At 44.9% G+C, this 22,018-nt stretch overlaps 1 protein-coding gene across 1 annotated transcript; it reads left to right on the top strand.

The window, feature by feature from the left end:
• Positions 1-6,158: 6,158 nt before the first annotated feature.
• Positions 6,159-8,720, top strand: LOC135903106 (uncharacterized). The gene is made up of 5 exons (XM_065433490.1): positions 6,159-6,220; positions 7,015-7,082; positions 7,182-7,194; positions 7,327-7,352; positions 8,285-8,720. The coding sequence occupies exons 1-5, from the start codon at positions 6,162-6,164 to the stop codon at positions 8,509-8,511; spliced, it is 393 nt and encodes a 130-aa protein (XP_065289562.1). The 5' UTR covers positions 6,159-6,161; the 3' UTR covers positions 8,512-8,720.
• The last annotated feature ends 13,298 nt before the right edge of the window (positions 8,721-22,018 follow it).

The following is a 22,018-nucleotide window of genomic DNA, read 5'->3' as shown; positions in this document are numbered from 1 at the left end:
CAACGCGACAGCATTCAAAGATCCCTGTCTGCTTCTCACGCTTCCCGGCAACTAGAACGTATGTAACCTTAAAGTTTACCGGGAAACGCTGGCAGTGAACACTATGCGCGAAGGCGGGCTTCTGTTAGAAACGCGGGCTATTGCGTGAGCCGCGATGCGGCGGAGGCGAGTGCCATCTGGGCGTATTGCAAGTAACTGGGTGCGCCGCGCCGCACCGCTCCGTGAGCCACGGAAAAGGCAGGGCTTTTCTTAGCTAATGATATCGACTATCCCACGCGACGCGGTATGCAACCTAGTCAACACAATACGACTCCGGACCTGACCAGGCACTCTGGCAACTTAATTAAGGATTGGCGGTGCGGCCATGAGACAACGGGTAGTGATAATTACTCAATTTGGGTTGAGCTGAACTTGACTCAACCAGAAAACAAAGACGCACTACCCAAACAATCAATTGGCAAAAGTTCTGAGAGGCACTCGATGAACATCTAGGGGAATTTCCTGTTGAGGACCTCCTGCGCAGGGCCAAAGAAGAGGCACCACTACCACACTGGTGACAACAGATGTCCCCACGCCAGATACCCACCGCCTCAACCTCTGGGAGAGCAGGACGCAGGCAGAGCATGAATACCTATTATCAAAAAAGGATTATAAGAAATTGCTGACTTTGCGGAAAAGACCAGCAGAGGCGAGACGATACGCTAAGCAGCTCACCCGGGAGAGATGGCTAGACTTCTGTAGCACTCTGTCACACCGTTCCGGCCGAGGGCGCATGTGGAGCACCTTCCGAGCTATGAATGGTCAAAGAAGACTAGGAATAACATAGAGAACATACTGATCCGCACCGGTCAGCCGGTCGATGAACTAGAGCAAGAGGCAGGATACACCTTTTTCCCGCAGCCTGTTCATTTGCCACCATCCGATGTCTACACCGTCTGCCTTCTGAGAACTCCGACGGCATCAATGCTCCATTCAGCCCGCTCTTTCGCAAGTGAAGCGGAACAGTGCCCCCGGACAAGACGGGATCTCATGGTGCATGCTCCGCAACGCAGACACAGCTACCAAACACAAGCTCCTAAAGTTGATCAACAAGCATTTGCAAGATGGCACCCTGCCTAAACACTGGAAGCATTCCGTTGTCATACCTATACTGAAACCAGGCAAGCAACCGATGCTACTCGACAATATGCCACCAGTCTCACTTACACGAAGCATTTTTAAGTTCATGTAAAAGATGGTTACCACACGCTTCTGCCACCACCTCTAGGAGGGGGGTACTTCCACCCCTTCCAGACCGGATTCCGGCCGCAGTTGCGTACACAGGATAGCCTCTATCTTCTGCATACCACCATTAACCGCGGGAGGAAATTTTCCAGAGAACGACCAGGCATTCTAGTAGCAGTTGACTTGAAGAAAGCTTTTGATACCATTGGCCGCCCTGCTATTATAAAAGCAGTCGAAAGCACCCCAGCAGGCACCAGGACTGTAAACTTCGTGAAAGTATTCTTAAAAGACGGGACATATGAATTTCAGCTATCTCGCGGTCATTTAGCCAGGCACTTCACCAACTCTGTAGAAGTCCCACAGGGGTCGGTCATCTCCCCTACACACTTTAATGTCGTCATGGCCAAGATCGCATGAAAGTTAGACGCAGTTGAAAACCTTTGGTTTACAACGTACGCTGATGATATAACCCTGTGGACGACCTATAGGCTCAATTCAGCTGAACCAGTAACAACGCTACAAAATGCACTGGACATAATTGAGCGGGAGCTGAAGCCCACAGGCATGAGGCCTTCGCCGGAGAAGATGCACTACACCACGATACATGACAAACATGGAAGGTCCGAGTGACCCTTCGACGGCCACCAAATTCGCCAACCGGAAGAGGGACACCTGAGAATATTGGGCATCCCAATCAACAAGGACGGCACGGCAAGCACATGCCTGCAACGTTTAAAGCAGCAATGGACACCAATAGTGCCCCTTATCAGGAGGCTAACCCACCACAGTGGAGGGGCAGGAACAGAGGTTGCACGACGGCTTACGGTAGCTGTTCTCATCGCCAAAATAAGGTACGGAGCCCCACATTAGGACGTTACGGCTCCAAACTACAAGTAACTTGACAAGCTACACAACATGGCTATAAGGGCCATCACCGGCCTAATAAACACGCAAAAAAGAAGACCTGCACAGATATTCCGGCCTCCCTATGGTGCAAGCATTGGTTAAAACCCACAAGGATAACCAAGAAACGAGGCTGAAGAACACGTGGAATGGTCAGCGACTGCTATCTGCACTGCATGGCACCAACCTGCAGCTGCCAGAGCTGGATCACCTCCTTCCACCCTGGGATGAAATAATGGTTACGGAATCCAGACCACTACCTACGAACACCAAAGGTGAATGCAGGGCACACCGACAACAAAGTGTACCAGACGCGCAACAAAAGCATCATGGAACAAAAATATATATTGATGCTGCTTTACAATACGATGAACATTCAGGCAAAATGTATGTCGTTACCGCTTTTTACAGAGAAAACGGGCAAGCACACGCCGTGAGCCCCAGCGGCAATGCTTACTGGACAGCCATCGTTCTTGAACTACTGGCCATCGAAAAAGCCATTCAATTCTGTGAGGCGCGCACAGAAGACGCGGTTCACATCTACACCGAAAGTCAAGAGGCCCTCAAGCAACCGAACTCCCGATCCTACACGACTACCATAGCACACCACATAAAACAAGCCTGCCGCCACCTGCGAGACAACAGACATGCACGGATCTTCGTACACTGGACACCGGGTCCCAACATGAAGGGAGTGGGGAACAGGGCGGCCCATGAAGCTACAGGCGAGAAAATTTTAGAAGACCATTATCGCAGCCGTGAAGTGAGCACGTTCCTGCTGGACTACGCCTATATCTTCCCGTCATCCGACGTTATACCAGATCCCCAGATTTCCTGGTTGAAACAAGAGAGGAAGACTTTACTACGGGAGTCTATTCCTAGCATCCTTCCTCCCATTCCCACTGGCCTTCCCAGAACAGCCCAGGTTCTCATCCACAAAGCAAGAGCTAAGGCACCTATTACATCGGATGTTCTGAGCAAGTGGAGAGGAACACAAGTGGAATGCCCCAACTGCCTTGCAATCAACTTCGATCTCAAATATATGATCTGGTCCTTTCCTGCCCCAGCCACCATCTGGGACAAGCACGCCCGACCTCTAAAGGTGGCATCGTAAGAAGACTGGGTCGCACCACAAGCAGATGCCACCAGAAGAATTAACGCTTTGCTGTCCTTGGCGAAGGAGGCAGGCATTCTTCTTTTCACCTAATCCCTACGGACATCTTTACCATGGGCAATCCCTTCTAATAAAAGTTTCAATCAATCAATCAATCAATCAATCAATCAATCAATCAATCAATCAATCAATCAATCAATCAATCAATCAGCCGCTCCGTGGCCGCCGAATAGCCGCACGCCGGCGGGCGCATGTGGCACACGTCGTGGGCGGCCTATGTATATAGGGTAGAAACGCTGGAAAAGGGGTTTCTTTGAGTTTTGGTGTGAAGAAAGCTTCCGCCAGAACTTTTTTGTGATCAATAGTGAGTGAATAAGGCACGGGCCCTAGCTGGAGCCAAATTTCGGCAAGTGCACTTATCTCCATAACGAATATCAGGCCGAAGACAAAAAAGAAATAATCTCAGATGGAGGTAAGACTTCTTGTCAAAAGGTCGGCACGCGGCTTACACTCGTTTTGTACATCCACCCTGTTAACTGTTAACTGTCTTGCCTGGATTCCAATCTTGCGTGCTTTTGGCATCAGAAAACAAAAATCTCCTTTATACAGCGCACGACTGAGCGTGTAGCACGGGATAAATTTTCGCGTTTTGCATATTTCAACGAAGATTGCTCGTTCTGGGCACAGCTCACCCTACATTATGAACCTGTGTAACGCCTCTTGTTGTTATAATTTGACGATTTCCTACAATGAAGAACCAGAGCGTTGTTTCCTTTACTATTCTTCGTCTGTCTTTTCTTCCTCTTTTCCCTCATGAATCTTTTTTTACTCAAGGAAGAAAGCCGCAAACGAAGAGGGACCAGATAGATCATACGGACAATATGAATTGAGAACACGCCCATCAGTGACTTCTTCTAAATTTTCACTTGTACTCCACGCCTTTTCAAGAACTTCCTTTTTCGAAGCATCATTCCTTGCGCTTTACATGACAAAATCTATCCGGAGGTGAAAGTGGCCTCCATGAAACGCATCAAACTTCTACAGAAATATCCATCCTCAATTAGTAGATAATGATTGCGCACATGAATGAAATACCTTCCGATGAGCGCTGAAATTGCAAACTAGACAAGTACCACTAAGCAGTTCTAGACAAAATTCGCCGTTTACCTTCGAATGTGTGACCTGCGGCCGCAGGTGCTCCGCACATGCATTCTTTTGCAACACTGCAGTGGTATATACCCAGGTGCGACGACACAAGCACCCATTGAAGCTCTATTATTTACCCTGAGCTCATTCACACGCTATTGCTTTTGTCTTATCATTGCAGGTCATCCACTGAATATTTCATGACAAGTATAATTGAGGTTATTCAATTAAAACCTATAGGTTCCACAGAATTTGTTGGTAGCCTGCTGAGGGCCACACTTCTACTTGACCGGCTCATTCCATGCGCACTATCATTGTAAAGTTAAACCTCAATATAACGGAATAATTGAATCGGTAATTTGCACCGTTAAATCAAAATTTTAATGTGCTGAAATTTGACCTTTTATGCAAAAAGTACTGCCGCTGGTACAATTTTCTTCGATGGAAAGAATCGCAGACTTTTCCGAATTATAGGGCAATCGAGAAAAGCTCATTCTAATGCAGAAACAATTCATTGTGATGAATTCGGTAGTCAACGACGAATAAGGTTTCATGCCACCTCGATGACATCTTCGTATCAGTGGTACGAATTGAACGAAGCCAGCTATGCTTTCACGTGCACTCAGCCGCCGCGGTTGATCGCCTCGCCTGCACTGGGACGACGCAATCGCTGAAAGCGCCGGCAACGGGAAGCGAACGATTCTTCTACCTTGTCACTCCGATGGATTCCTGGAATTTGAGATTACGCAATTTCCAATACTAAGTGCGCGGGAAGGCAACCTATTGCCTCTCAGGAGAGCTGCGCGCCAGCTGATACGCTGAGGCGTGCTTGCAGCCATGAGCAACAACAGCCAACATGTGCGCCAGAAATCGCAACGCGTGCCAAATTCCCCCCCCCCCTTCTCATGTGGGTTTTATTGCGTTACTGTGAGCTCGCTCCCCTCCCACTTATTTCTTTTTCTGGCGCGTGAAGTCTGCAATCGTGAAGCCACCATCTTTCTTGTCTAACCTTCGCACTCTTGTACTCGCACCTAAAGTACTAAATACGCGGAGCACGATATTATCTTATGGCACTTGGACTCTATTTGGAACACTTTCTAGCTTCACTTCAGCGGTCGCTCTCGTCACACCGCACAGGATTTGAGAGGTGCGTTTCCAAGCTGCCACTTGGAATTCAATCATTCGACCACCTGTGTCACCAGAGGTTTTCCCTTTTTGTCTCGGCATTCCTTTGCGGCGGAAGCCAAATTTTATTATATTCAAAGCGCATACAAACGCGCTTCGAAAATTTGAGCTTCTAAACACATGGCCTTGTATGTAGAAGAGGTTATTAAATGTTTAATTCTTCTTTAAATCGGGAATCTTGTTAATTGCAATCGGTTATATTTACGTTTACCTGTAATATCAAAAGAGATATAACACATTTTGTCAGACATTCATTGCACATTAATTCTTCCTGGGTAATTCGAGGATGCCGGAAGAACAATCGTAAATTAAGGCACAACACATTCTTCTTAGAGAATACTAACGCTACTTATATGCAATTGACTATATAGAAGGGAACTAAGGCTGAAAGGTGCCTTTGATTCTGCTTGCTCAAACAGTTCATTGGAAAAGCACGGCGTGTTTTCATGGAAAAATGAAACAGCAGCGTAAATATCAATGTTATCGCAAAATGCCAGTCGATACCCATATCAGCAACTGACGTACATGTATACGCAATAAAAAAGGGGCGTGATGTAAATGGGCACAACGTATATCTGTATAGAAGCCTATGAAGCTCGGCGCAATTGAAGAACAAGCAGAGTCCTGGTTGCATCTAGTGGGTGACAGGTAAGGATGGTACACTAGATTTTATTCTTCACTCCCGTTTTTGAAAGCCCGTTGCATGTAACAATAATGTGTTAATCTTAACTGTCTGAATATTTACATACTCTCTGCAAACTTTCATTTTATTCTTCTTTGGTGCAGTTATTTATGACTTGACGTTATATGAGTTTTAACCTTAAGGACTTGATTGTTTCATTTACATCTTTTGCGTTCTGAAATCCTACATGGATTCTTTTTGGGTTTGCCCACTTGTCGAAGCATAAAACAAAACAAGAAATATAACTCCTGCTAGCTAAATCTCGAGACACACTGGATCATTTTTCTTCTTAGTAGATATGAGCTCACGTATGACTTGTTTAACGTTTTGGCTGTAAATTCTCATCTGTGCAGCTTCTGATATACAAAAACAAATATTTGTTTGGTCTAGAAGAGAGAACTGATGTTTTTGTTGGAATGTTTTTCATCTCCATTGAGCGAACTTAAGACTGAGCTGTGCAACATATGCTAACTCAGTGGAAGGGGAGTGGCGAACCGCTAAAAACCATAAGCGAAAGCAAAAAAAAAAGAGAAAGAAAGAAAAAGTGCTAAGTTCTGCAGGTGCTTCGACTGGTCACGACAATTTCAGCTTCCATGTTAATTATGTGTTTACGTTTATTACACCGACACTTTTAAAAGTCGCTTTCATGAACAAAACTTGAAAGAGCAACGCTAGAAAGGGCTACTAGAAATATTATTTGACTTAAAGATTAGTCTCTTTCAATTTATAAAGACGGAAGTTTGAAATGTTTCTTTTACAGACCTTCTAATCAAAAAATGAAGCAAGCTGTGTGCTTTCTGGTTCTTACGCTTGCAATTACAGCCACATGTAAGTATGTATATATATTATAACGGCTGTGCTGATATCCCTATGCCTTGTGCTCCACCGCATCTTGCTGACGGTTGAAAATGTTTCTCTGTATTTCAGATGGAAGCCCTCGGTAAGTGTGGAAGAGGTTGTTTGTTTCAGCCTATTTACAATTACAAATGTGAACAGTGCGCAAAGATAAGGGTTAGAGGTTCGCAATATTGTGCTATGTGTCTATAAAACACAATCTTTTTTTCTACACCAGACTCCCGATAAATGAAGACGACCATGGTAAGTAAATGGTGAATAATATTTCTATAGTGCAGCAGAAAAAAAATAAAGCCGCCAGTACTGCATTCGTTATTACATATTCTTTAATTACTTTTACTGTTATTCTTAAGTGGGATGTGAAGAGCTGCCGTGTGTCGCTGCGCTGAATGTGCAAGCACGTCGGCAGTCAGTGTGCTGTTAGTAACTGTTATCCTGTTACCTTCGGTTTTGACACTTTCACACTCGTATCTTATGCGTTGCCCTATTGATACGATAAATGCAAAATTTGAAGCGTCGCGCGAAGTATTCTGTCCTCTCCTATATGAGAATCGACACAAATTGAAAGTTTTTTAGGACTTCTCATGAAGTCATTGATATGTAATTGCACCCGTGGTTACGCTTTCTACAGTTAACAATTCATAGTCCACTGGCGCGTTATTTCCAAACATAAGCAAAAGGTATTGATTTAGCGAAGCCTCCGAATCATGTGTATATTGAGCGGCCAAATCTTCTATCACTTTGCGGTAATATCATTCATGTGCTAGATATTACCTCTACGTGAATGCGCGCATTCCACTGCACACCACATGAAATTGGATTCGTAAAGGTTTCGGTGGCATGCATTGTATTAAAAACAGAATTCTATTAATAGAAAGCGAAATATTTGACTACATATACATATCGCATGATGTGAATTCGCTACGAAATCAACCGCTCTTTACGGGAAAATCTTATGGATGCGCTTTAACCCTGGAAAATCGCCGTTTATTTCTGCATTACTAGCTCAACGCTAGTGAAAACAGTGCTAAACAACATAGCTAGTGCATATAAGTATATTTATGTTACTGCCCACGTACATATCTTTGAGCGCTCGATTAGGTTGTGACTGCGCATAAAAACAAATTCGAAACGACATTACGATGTCCCAACATGAAGCATCACCAACGTTACAGATGACGCAACGGCTCCCTACTGGAAGGGGAAACTCGGCTGGATCCTGGAGCATATTGGGAAATTTCTCCAATATACCGCACAGTCGTCGTCAGCCTACTATTCCGCCGAAGATGCAGCTACACAGCCTCAAGATGTCAACGTCGAGCACATTAGAAAAGTTGCAGAGATGCTCAACAAGGCAGCGGACACCATCCAAAAGGGAGAGAAGGTTAACCTCTTTCATTAGGGTCTGTGGTGCTTTAATTGAAGTAACGTAAATACTTGGGTGGTGAAGCTGTGTCACGCGACACCGTTGAGTGGACATGCGTGTATTTGTGTTATAGCCTGGAGACATGTGATCAAACTAGGCGTTAGAATTTAAAAAAAATGAATAACACGAGTTTTGGTTGCAGTTTGACCGAACAATTCGACAATAAAACATTTTCAAATCACTGGTGTATGCAATTATCAGTCACATATCTATTGGTTATAAAGTTTCGCATTTCCGCCTCTGACCTACATGTGCGTGGCTAAAACAAACGCACGGTGCTGCGTTAAGGAAGCGCAATCCTGACAACACAGTGTAACTGCATGGCAAGCTATCAAGGGTATAGGTAACGGCTTGACGGAGCAAAGGACTATCACACGAAACAAACTTGCTGGTCATATCGTGATGGGTCTTGTCGTTTCTGTCGCGGTCTTAGTTATTACACGCATAACCATTCCACGGACTAGAAAGTACGTCCATTCGCTGTGGTTGCGCTTGCGGCCGTTTCTTTAGTAGTCATTATGTTTATGTGACGTAGTAAGCCGTGCGCGGTAGCCCACCAGTATATCTGTGAAAGTACCACGATTTAACCGCCGCTCGGCTTCAGTTTTACAATCAGTACATATGTCCCCCGACAAATATTGAACAGTTCCACATCAATTCTTTTATTAGCAAAACAGACATTCCAATTTCTTCCAACCTGAAGAGGGCGAAGCGTGCTATATTCCTAAAGATTTCCAAATATATGCTTAAAATGAAGAGAAAGAAAAGCAGTCTGTATAGTCTTAATTTGTGCCCTGTACGTGGTAGACTGAGCTCACTGTCGGATAAGGAAATGAGAACGTGACGCATGCGAATCGCTGATAAAATAATGGGGCTTAAAAAAGAACAAAGCCTATGCAGTAAATATGCACGGCAGCATTGGATGTGATTTCTTTTTTGATAGCGCAATAAATGGAATGCTTGCGAAGGTATCACCCCATAAGTAATCACACAAAATCAGCAGTCACGCCAGCACATGTTCGCCGGTATCGACCTATCTCCTTAAAACTACAAATATTTGAGGCGCGTGCCCGTGTGAAACAGTGGCGGGGAAGATGGCTGCCTTGCATCTGGGGACAATAGTAGGTGTTTTAATGCGACGTTACAGGAGGCAAGGACCCGTTTGCTCAGTGTTGGTCTTCCTAGAGCCAAAGGGCGCGTCAAAAATGATACCGACGGTGCACTTCACTTCATACTGATTTTGCCTTGTGGCACACATGACATTCTCTTAGGCCTTCAATCTCGAAGCCCTACAGAGCCTGCTCTACCTGCCTTTGGTTCAATCAAGAAGAATGGTTTCTAGGGCTTTACGTGCCAAAATCAACAATCTGCATATTAGCCACACCTGGAACAGGGTAATATTTTGACCCCCGAGGTTGTGCAGCTTGCCGATAAATCTTAGAAAATGTGCCTTTTACAGTGTAGCATTGAAGTCGCAGTTACCATTCCTGCTGCGGATGCCGCAGCAGGGATTGACACTGCGACTTCTAGCTTCACAGAGTACATCAGTAGCCATGTGCCTATCGCGGCCAGCCGTTGTTGGTGACGGAAAAGCCAACTTGACACCCACTGCTTGTGCAATTTGTTTTTCAATTGCACGAAAAATCGTGTATGAACTATTCACACCCGTCCTCTTAAGACTATATATATATATATATATACATGTATATGTAGGCAGAAAATTACCAGTCATGGCACAGCCCTCTGGGCCGTTCTTTTTTCGAAAGTACTCCTATTAGGGTTATTATATTTACACGACGGTATTTCGCCCTCGCTAGCAGCAGTCCTTGAGGTAGAGACTCCGGCTAGCTTCCCACGATGTGCGTGCCGCGCTCGCACCTGTTTAAGCTTTTCCTAGACTCTAGAGCTATACTATGACCGCACAGCCTTGAGAGATCGGAACGCACGTTTTCTGCGCTTCGCCGGCAGAGAAGGGAGGCTTTGCTCCGGCCACAAAGCCCTCCATGTCTCAGTAAGGTGCCTGGTGGTGGTCCCTTGCTGACGCTGTCCTCTCGGTGAGCGCATATTCCCCACATCTTTTAAAAAGTTCAATACTTACAAGCATTTGTCTCGCACACCATACTTAGTTCAATGGAATTTTCCACGTCTCAATAATTTCTCTCGTCGTATTCGAGTGCTGATTGCCGTGTTATCGGTTGTTAACGGAACTTTCTCTCATGTTTTGGCGTGTTTAAGTGGCCCTCGTTTAAACGCGCACAACAAAGGAAGAAACAAGGACAAGGACAAGCGCCAACTATCAACAACAAAAATATTACTTCCGGGATCGATCATACTTATACTGCCAAACAACCACGTGCACATTATGATAGCAACCATGAGGATGACGGCATGGAAACAATCAAAAATCGATACAACAGCAAAACACCAGAAAATCTAAATGCGATATGGAAAATGAGGTTGAGCCTTTATGCCATGCGCAAATAGTTCAGCTCTGTCGCGGACAATGAGAGTGACGGTTTGCTGATGCATTGGTCAGCAGCCGATTGGATCTGCTCCATTTCTATTTATGCGCATGGCATAAAGGCTGAACCGCATTTTCCATATGTCATTTAGATTCTCTTGTGCTTTCCTTTTGTATCGGTTTCAGATTCTTTTCATGCCGTCATCCTCATGGTTGCTATCATACTGTGCGCATTGTTGTTCGGGGGTATAACTATGACCGATCCCGGAAGTAAAAGTTTCGTTGCTCATAGTAAGCGCTTGTCTTCGTCTTCGCTTCTTGTGTCCTTGTTTTGCCGCGCTATACAAATACTTTTCAATGATGACCAACCAACAAGCTCATATCGCCACCCTTGTCGAGTTCACTTTTTGTCTCGATAGTTAATGTCCTGGCTGGTGAAGGCGCCTTCATGATCCTTCTTTTGAACTTCCTGCTCACCACAAAATGAAGGCTGTCATCTAACTATTTGTCACCCGTGGCCGAGTATAATTAGGTGTCCTTTTTGTGCTGAACCATGTGCCTCGTTTTCTGCACGAGCTCACCAAAGTTGATCTCTGCATGTGCTGCGCCGAAGAAGACACAGCGCTCATAACGGCAAGGCAGCGAGCCTCGCTGATGACCTCGGTGGTGCCGGATAAAGTGCGTTGACTCACTGGACATTTGCCATAGCAGGCCTCTGGCTTGGTGGGGCTCGTGAAGTCTCCGAATTCGTCGCCTCGAAGAAGCGAAGAGCGTCACCGGGAAATGCGAAATATTTGATGAAGATGCACGAAACAGGGACCAAAGCTTTACGCCAAAGATGTACTTTGTTGTCATCTCGGACGCAATAGATGCAGGCTGGAAAAAAACATGGAGCCTTCCAAATATTACAAGAAATATTTCGCAATGAAAAATTTGAAGTACTGTTAAGCTTAGCCTTTCAGAGTGGAACGCGCTAGCATTCAGAGATCTATCCCTGACTGCTTCTCACGCTTCCCGGCAACTGCAGCTTTTGTAACCATAATGTTTACCACGAAAAGGTGGCGGTGAACCCTATGCACGAAGACGAACTTTCTGGTTCAAATAATCTCAAGTACGGGAAAAAAGCAGGAGAGATATATTTCGACAGGATCCATTACAGGTATAGGCCACTGTACAAAGTTCATATGGGGTTTTAAGGAAGCGAGAAAGAATTTTGGATAGGTCAGTGAAACGATATAATGATAGCTTATCTGATTAGGTCCAGCATGGTAGGGGACCGTTTGTCACTGCTGCGTTTCGAAAGAGAGACCAGTAATGGTCATCTTCATCAGCAGCACACAAGTGCTGTTGAAATGGAAAAGAAAATTTATTCCGCTACAAAACAATTCTGCGAGGAGGACTGGTATACAGCTATAAAAAGAGCTTGAGGAGTCCTGAACTCCCAGCATACAGAGAAACACAGTGGTGTGGGGCGAAGCCAATACACAGAAGCCAATACAGAAGTTGGCTGTGTTACGAACGTGGATACGCTGTTAAGAACGGCCCAGGTGATGTGCAAGTTTTGCCAACCCTTTGCGAAAGCGGCGTCAACTTTCTTGGAACGCCACCGTTACGCTCTAGCCTCGTCGCCGTTGTGACTGAATGATTTCGGTGGACCAACTATTGTTACTGAGCCCGCCATCACCGCCCTGGTCTGCCGCGAGTGGGGGAGTGCTCGCGGGAACGTAGTTCGAGGCTCCTTCCCACACGCCGTCGAAGACGCAAGGCAATTGATGGGCACCCGTCCGCGCTGCAGGGGTCAGCTCGGGGAATAAGAGGCACCTTTCCTGGCACAAGCCCCGAGTTCTACGAAGTCCGTCTGCCGTCGGCTCCGGACCGTGAACCTCGCACAAGGAAGTGTGTGTGTGAGTGTGTGTGTGTAAACCGTCCCGCAGATAGGCGACTCGTTTACAATCACCGGTCGGCGGTTTCCGTCGCCTGGGTATCGGGGGAGGACCGTGTGTTTATAAACCGCTGTTGTGCGTCTGCTCAGTACACTTTCTCTCGCAGTCATGTTAGACTAATGGACTTTTTCACGCTGTCATGTTAGACTGATGCGCTTTCTCAAGCAGTCATGTTAGACTGATGGACTTTCTTAAGCAGTCATGATAGACTGGTGCACTTTCTCTCGTAGCCATTGTATACTGATGAACTGCATGTAGATACTGTAAATGAACCCTTATTCCTCGTTCTCGATGAGAAGCAGTCCTTCCCTTCATCAACGTCCTCAGCGTGGATAAGTTGTACGACGGCATCGGCCAGCTACCTTCTAACTCATGCCGGACTCCAATCTTGACAATGGGTTACGAGTGATGGAATTGAGCCCCGAATCCTAACAGCTCATGTCCGATGATAAAGAAAAAAAAGAGGGTAGGGGAAAAATGAAAGGTGACATTATTGTAGAAACATGGCACGCGATCGCATTGATGATATTGTAGATATGTCGTTATTTGTTTCCATAAAAATTTGATTTAGAACCATCGGCAGCGAATATTTTAACGTTCGTTTCCCGTAGTTCGTTCGGCATTTGATGGCATACCAGGGTTCCTAATAACGTAGGTTATAGGTGGTGGTGTTATTCTGCAATCGGGCTATGTTAGTAATTGAATCATTATTTTTTTAATAATCTTAGTTTATAAAGGGGGCATAGTTTGTAATTGCACAATGATGTAATAGGAACAATGTTGTGTTTCTTTAACAGCTCTGCAGTATGGAAACGATACGGGAATTTACAGACTAGGGATAAGACCTTTTTCTGCACTACTACCAGTATGCTGATGTTTGCAGGTGTTGTGGACCATACAAAAAAAGGGATCGTTTAGCGTTGAATTAAATAGTGAATTATATAAAAGTACATTACCTGGGATAGGAACATCATTATAGTGGCGGCGAATGATGCCAATAGTACTTTATAACTGGTTAACCATATACTTCACGTGTTCATGCCATGTCATATATTTTCTGAAAAGTACCCACCTAATTATTTAAAGGCCTTTACTATATCGATATTCGTGTTGTTTGACGCAATGTGTGGCAAATTGATTTGTCTGTGACGGGGGTGAAATAGCACAGCTTTTGTTTTGTGGTGGCTAAGTGTTAAAGCAATTACTTTGAGCCCATGTATTTATTTGAGACAACGCACTATTGGCTTGATTAGCTGAATTTCTGGAAGAATTGTTTGAAAAGAAGGAAGTGGCGCCATCCGCGTAAATTATATAGTGTGCAGTTTCATCAAGGTGTACTATTTATATTACATGCAGGATAAACAGAAACGGACCGTGAATACTACCCTGTGGGACCTGTTTGCACTTATTTTAGTGAACCATTTTGTCCGCCATTTACTAAGTACTGAGATCTATGTTGTAAATATCCTCTGATTAATTCTTGTGCTATCCTCCTAATATCAATATGTTGAAATTTTGAATGAGAATTATATACTTTATAGCATCAAAACCTTTTGAAAAGGCTTTTGAGCCATCGTTGTATCCTCACAGGTTTCGGAAAAGAAGGTGGGCGTTGCACGCGATGGACGCCATGACGCAGCATGTCCGGCAGAATGTGTGAGACACAAGCCTAGATGCAGCATAGTGCGCCTCCATGTGGCAATGCGACTCTGGCAGTATGATGGTGTGCTACACTACATGAACACTAATCACATTAATCAAGACAATTATGTAGAGAAAGCTTCCGCCAGAATTTTATTGTAATCACTAGTGAGTGAATGAGGCACGGGCCCTAGCTGGAGCCCAATTTCGACAAGTGCACCTATCTCCATAACGAATAGCAGGCCGAAGACAAGAAAATAATCTCAGGTGGAGGTAAGGCTGCTTGTAAAACGGTCGGCACGAGGCTGAGACTTGTTTTGACAACCACCCTGTTAACCTTAAGCCTCAGTCTTTCTGTGGGCGCATTGTCTTGCCTTGGTTCCAATTTTCCAATCGCCTTTATGCAGCGCACGACGTACCGTGTTGCACGGGATAAATTTTCGCTTTTTGCATAATTCAACGAAGATTGCTGGTTCTGGGGCACAGTTCACCCTACATTAGGAACCTGTGTAACGCATCTTGTTGTTATAATTTGGCGATGTCCTCTAATGAAGAACCAATGCGTTGTTTACCTTTCTATTTTTCGTCTGTCTTTTCTTCCTCTTTTCCCTCATGAATCGTTGTTACTCAAGGAAGAAAGCCGACAACGAACAGGGACCAGATAGATCATACGGACAATATGAATTGAGAACGCGCCCATCAGTGACTTATTCTAACTTTTTACTTGTACTCCGTACCTTTTCAAGAGCTTCCGTTTTTGAAGCATCATTCATTGCGCTTTACTTGGCAAAAGCTCTCCGGACGTGAAAGTGGCCTCCATGAAGTGCAGCAAACTTCTATAGAAATATGCTTCCTCATTTAGTAGATCATGATTGCGCACAAGAATGAAACACCTTCCTATGAACGCTGAAATTGCAAGCTCGAGAAATACCACTGAGCAGTTATAGACAAGATTCGCTGTTTACCTACGACTGTGTGACCTGCGGCACCAGGTGCTCCGCACTTGCATTCTTTTGCAACACTCCAGCGGTATGTACCCCGGTGCGACGACAAAAGCACCCATTGAAGCTCTATTATTTACCGTGAGCTCATTCGCCCGCTATTCCTTTTGTCTTATCATTGCAGGTCATCCTAAGCCACTGAATAATTCGTGACAAGTATAATTGAGGTTACTCAATTAAAACCAATAGGTTCCACAGAATTTGTTGCTAGCCTGCTGAGGGCCACACTTCTACTTGACCGGCTCATTTATTGCGCGCTATCATTGTAAAGTTAAACCTCAATATAAGGAAGTAAGTCAAATCAGCAATTTGCTTCGTTAAATGAAAGTTTTATTGTACTGAAATTCGACCTTTTACGCAAAAAGTACAGCTGCTAGTCTAATCTTCTTGGACGGAATGGGGTCTCAGATTTTTCCGTCTTATAGGACAATCGAGAACAGCCAATTTGAATGCAAAAACAATTCATTTTGATCAATTCGGTAGTCAGCGACGAACGATACAGTTTCATGCCACCTCGACGATATCTTCGTATCAGTGGTACGAATTGAACGAAGCCAATAATAAATAATAATAAATTATGGGGTTTTACGTGCCAAAACCACTTTCTGATTATGAGGCACGCCGTAGTGGGGGACTCCGGAAATTTCGACCACCTGGGGTTCTTTAACGTGCACCTAAATCTAAGTACACGGGTGTTTTCGCATTTCGCCCCCATCGAAATGCGGCCGCCGTGGCCGGGATTCGATCCCGCGACCTCGTGCTCAGCAGCCCAACACCATAGCCACTGAGCAACCACGGCGGGTGTGAACGAAGCCAGCCACGATTTCGCGTGCACTCAGCCGCCGCGGTTGATCGCGTCGCCTGCACTGGGACGGCACCATCGTTGAAAGCGCCGGCAACGGGAAGCGAACGATTAATCTACTTGTCACTCCTATGGATCGCTGAAATTCGAGATTACGTAATTTCCAATACTAAGCGCACGGGAAGGCAGCCTACTACCTCTCAAGAAAGCTGCGTGCCAGCTGATACGCTGAGGCATGCTTGCAGCCATGCGCGACAATAGCCGAGATGTGCGCCAGAAATCGCAACGCGCGCCAAATTACCCTCCCCCCCTACCTCCCCCTCTCATGTGCGTTTTATCGCGTTACCGTGAGCTCGCTCCCCTCCCACTCTGTTCCTTTTCTGGCGCGTGAAGACGGCACTCGTGAAACCACCATCTTTCTTGTGTAACCTTCGCACTCTTTCACTCGCACCTAAAGTACAATGTGCGTGGAGCACGATGGGATATTATGGCACTTGGACTCTATTTGGAACACGTTGTAGCCTCACTTCAGCGGTCGCTCTTGTCAAAGAGCACACAATTTGAGATGTGCGTTTGCTAGCTGCCGCTTGTAATTCAATCATTCGACGACCTATGTCAGCAGAGGCTTTCACTTATTGTCTCGCCATCCCTATGCGGCGGAAGCGAAAGTTTATTGGGTGTGCGGACAGCGTACTGCTTCAGCGTTACTCATTTCGGCATGCGATCCCTGCTGTGGTGCCTCTTACTGCCCATGAATATCCACAGCCTGTCCGACCTCGGCGCGCACCATTTCCGCAATGGAAAGTTGTCCCACAGGAGCAGTGGTCGTCTGCATCTTGTGCACTTCCTCCTTAACGACAGCCCTGATGAGTTCTCGCAAGGCACCAACGTCGTTACCTAGGGTAACGGTAGAGTGCTCTCTTGAAATCATGGCGTCACGGTTGTTTTGCCTGGCCCGCTGTTAAAGGGCCTTTTCCATAGTAGTGGCTTCGTCATCGAACTCTGCAAGTGTCGTCGGCGGATTTCGAATGAGGCCAGCAATGATTTCCTCTTTGACGCCGCACATGAGATGGCGCACCTTCTTTGTTTCAGTCATAGAAGGGTCCGCACGTCTTAAAAGCCGATTCATGTCTTCTACGTACGCCGCCACTCGAAAATTCGGGCCTTGAATGCTTGCCTCCAAAGCTAACTCCACCCTTTCCTTCCTGTCCGCCCTGGCGAAGGCATAAAGAAACTGCAAACGAAATTCTTCCCATGACGTCAGTGTCGCCTCGTGATTCTCAAACCATGTTTTCGCAGAATCCTCAAGGGCGAAGTACACGTAGCGTAGCTTACGCTCGTGGTTCCAGTCCTTGAGGTTGGCAACCCCGTCAAAATGGGCAAGCCAGTCGTCGGCGTCCTCTGAAGCACTTCCGTGGAGCAGATTCGGCGTCCGGATGTGATTGACGACAATGTGCGATGCTGCAGGAGTGGCAGGAGGTGGTTGGTTCGTCATTCTAGTTCGTTCGCGTAGCCGACCCTGCTGTGGCTGGAGTCCATGGAGATGTCGGCTGGCACGTACGTGCACAGGGGTAAGCTCGGCTGAATTACTCGCCGGGCTTAGGTCTGGGGTATGCTCCGGAGATCTTAACATCGACCATAACCCGCACCTCCACCAGAAACGTCACCCAGCTATTACAACTAAAACAGTTTACCACCGACAGATTGGCAAAAAAACGTCTGCCTTTAGCGATGGCTGGTCCTCGGAGAGCGCGCGCGCAACCGCGAACTTCATCGTTCTCGCCTTAAGGGTCCCGTGTCATCACGTGCAAACTTATTTCGCGTCATTATTGAAATCGCATCATAACACGCGTCGAAAAATTTCAGGTTCTAAGCACATGGCTTTGTATGGAAAGAGGCTATTAAAAGTTTAATTCTTCAATGTATCGAGAATTTCGCTATATTGAAATTTGTTATATGTATGTTTAACTGTAATATCGAGAGAGATATAACACATTGTGTCAGGCATTCACTGTATCTTAATCCTTCCTGGGCAATTCGACGATGTCGGAAAAACAGTCGCAAATTAAGGCACAAAACAAATATTCTTCTTAGAAAATTTGAGGCTACTGAGGCTACTTACATGGAATTGAATATATAGAAGGAAACTAAGGCGGAAAGGTGCCTTTGATTCTCCTTGCTGAAACACTTCATTGCAAAATCACGGCGCGTTTTCATAGAAAAATGACACAGCAGCATAAAAATCAATGTTATCGTAAAATGCCAGTCGATACCCGTATCAGCGACTGACCTAAATGTATACGCGATGAAAAAGGGGCGTGATGTAAATGGGTGCAATGCATATCTGTATAAAAGCCTATAAAGCTCGGCGTAACTGACGAACCAGCAGAATCCTGGTTGCATCTAGTGAGCGACAGGTAAGAATGGTACACTAGATTTTATTCTTCACACATATTTGACAGCCCATTGCATGTAACAATAATGCGTTAATATTACCTGTCTGAATATTTGCACGCCCTCTGCAAACATTGATTTTATTGTTCTTTGGGGTAGTTGTTTATGACTTGGCGTTATATGAGTTTTAACCTTGTAGGACTTCATTGTTTAATTTACATCTTTTGTGTTCTGAAATCCTACATAGATTCTTTTTGCGTTTGCCCACTTGTCGAAGCAGGAAACAAAACAAGAAAGATAACTCCCGCTAGCTGAAATCTCGCGACACACTGAATCATTTTTCTTCTGAACAGATATGAGCTCACTTCTGACTTGTGTGACGTTTGATTGTATTGATTGTGACGTATTGACTGTAAATTCTCATATGTGCAGCTTCTGAAGTACAAAAATAAATATTTATTTGGTCTAGAAGGGATAACTAATGTCTTTTTTGCATTATTTCTAATCTCCATTGAGCGAACTTATGACTGAGCTATGAAACATATGCTAGCTCATTGGAATCGGAGTGGCGAACCGCTAAAGAAATATAAGCGAAAGCAACAAAAAAAAAGTATTAAAGAAAAGTCCTAAGTTCTGCAGCTGCTTTGACTGGCCACGACAATTTTGGGTGCATATTATTTATGTGTTTACATTTATTACACCGACACTTTTAAAAGTTGCTTTCATGAACAAAAGTTGAAAGAGCAACCTTAGAAAGCGCTACTAGAAATATTATTTCATTTAAAGATTAGTCCCTTTCAATTCATAATCACGGAAGCTTGAAATTTTTCTTTTACAGACCTTCTAATCAAAAAATGAAGCAAGCTGTGTGCTTTCTGGTTCTTATGCTTGCAATTACAGCCACATGTAAGTATTTATATATAGCATACCGGCTTTGCTGATATCCCTATGCCTTGTGCGTGACCATATGTTGCTGACGGTTCAAAATATTTCTCTGTATTTCAGATGGAAGCCCTCGGTAAGTGTGGAAGTGGTTGTTTGTTTAAGCATATTTACAATTATAAATGTGAACAGTGCGCAAAGATAAGGGTTAGATGTTCGCAATATTGCGTTGTGTTATTCTGCTATGTGTCCATAAAACAAATTCCCTTTTTCACCAGGCTCCCGATAAATGAAGACGACCATGGTAAGTAAATAATGAATAATATATCTGTAGTGCAGCAGAACAATAATGAAGCCACCAGCACTGCATTCGTTATTAGATATTCTTGAATTACTTTTTCTGTTATTCTTAAGTGGGATGTGAAGAGCATCCGTGTGTATATGCGCTGAATGTCTGGAAGCACGTCGGCAGTCAGTGTGCTGTTAGTAACTGTTATCCTCTTACCTTCGCTTTTGACACTTTCACACTCTTATACTTATGCGTTGCCCTACTGATATGATATATACAAAATTTGAAGCGTCGCGTGAAATATTCCGTCCTCTCCTATGTGAGAATCGACACAAACTGAAAGTTTTTTGGAACATTCCATGAAGTCCCTGTTATGTAGTTGCACCCGTGGTTGCGCTTTTTACAGTGGACAATTCATAGTCCACTGGCGCGCTTTTTCCAAACATGCGCAAAAGGTATTGATTTAGTGAAGCCTCGAATCATGTGTATGTTGAGCGGCCCAATATTCTATCACTTTGCGGTATTATCAATCATGTGATAGATATTATCCTTTAGTGAATGAGCGGATTCCATCGCACGCCACATGAAATCGGATTTGTAAAGGTTGCGGTGGCATGAATTGTATTAAAAATAAAATTCTATTAAGAGAAAGCAAAATACTTGACTACCCTGACATGTCACAGTATATAAATTCTCTTGGAAATCAACCTCTCCTTTCGGGCAAATGTTATGTATGTGTTTCAACCTTGGAAGATCGCCGTTTATTTCGGCATTACTAGCTAAACGCTAATGAGCACAGTGATAAGTAACATAGCTAGTGTATATAGGTATATTTATGTTACTTCCCACGTAAACATCTTTAAGCGCTCGAGAGTCGAGAGTAGACGCTGCAAGCGATCTCCGCCGTCTAACTCGTACCATCACGTTAAGTTACTGGCATACACCAAAGAACTCTAACTGTCGTGTATACGGCGTTGACCCATCACTAAAACTTAATTTACCAGCGAACCTTTCATGACGTGACGCAACACTGCTGTGTCGGCTGTGGGTAGGAGTAGCACTCACCAACTCCTACAGATATCGTATTGTAATGGCGGATTTACCAATGTGCGCAAAGTACAAGTGTGAAGAGACCATCGGTCATCTTCTGTGCCACTGTTCTAGCTTCGCTAATCAACGTGAGACTCTCCAGTGTGCCTTGAATAGACTGGATGTCAGCCATTTACGGAAGCGAAGATCTTGCTGGTCTCAGAGTTTGTTAGCCGAGAAAGCAGTTCGAGCGCTTTTTCACTACCTGAAGGCATCAGACTTGAGTGCCCGACTATAGACATCTTAGACCTAAGTTCTCTCTTTCACTCCCCATTCCCCTCCCCACGTGTAGGGTAGCAAACTGCACTCAGTCTGGTTAACCTCCTTGCCTTTTTTTCATCCTGTCTCTCTCTCTCTCTCTTTAAGCGCTCGAAAATGTTCTGACTGCGCATGAAACCAAATTTGAATCGAAATTTCGATGTCCCAATCTAAAGCGTCGCCAACGTTCCAGGTGACGCAACGGCTGCGTACTGGAAGGCAAAGGTCGGCAGGGTCCTGGAGCGGATTGGCAAGTATCTCCAACAGTCGTCGTCAGCCTACTATTCCTCCGAAGATGCCGCTACCCTGGCTCAAGATGTCACCTTCGAGGATATTAGAAAAGTTGCAGAGATGCTCAACACCAAAGAAAAGGGACAGCACATTAACCTGTTTCATTAGGGTGTATCGTGCTTCAGTGGAAGTACAGTAGTTAGTTGAGTGGTGGAGCTGTGTCATGTGACACCATTGAGTGGACATGCGTATATTTGCGTTATTGCCCGGAGCCATGTAATCAAACTAGGCGTTAGAGTTTTAGAAAATGAAACCCAAGCTCTGGTTTCAGCTCAACCGAACCATTTGGCAATAAAATATTTTAAGACCACTGCTGCAGTAATTATCAGTCACATAAGTTTTGGTTATAAAGCTTTGCATTTCCACCTCTGACCAACGTGTGCGTGCCTAAATCAAACGCAAGGCGGTGCGTTACGGAAACGCGATACTGAC

Source organism: Dermacentor albipictus, chromosome 1, assembly GCF_038994185.2.
Source record: "Dermacentor albipictus isolate Rhodes 1998 colony chromosome 1, USDA_Dalb.pri_finalv2, whole genome shotgun sequence".
NCBI classification, from domain to species: domain Eukaryota; kingdom Metazoa; phylum Arthropoda; class Arachnida; order Ixodida; family Ixodidae; genus Dermacentor; species Dermacentor albipictus.
The sequence above is the reverse complement of the archived record's forward strand: the minus strand, read 5'-3'. Positions and strand labels throughout refer to the sequence as shown.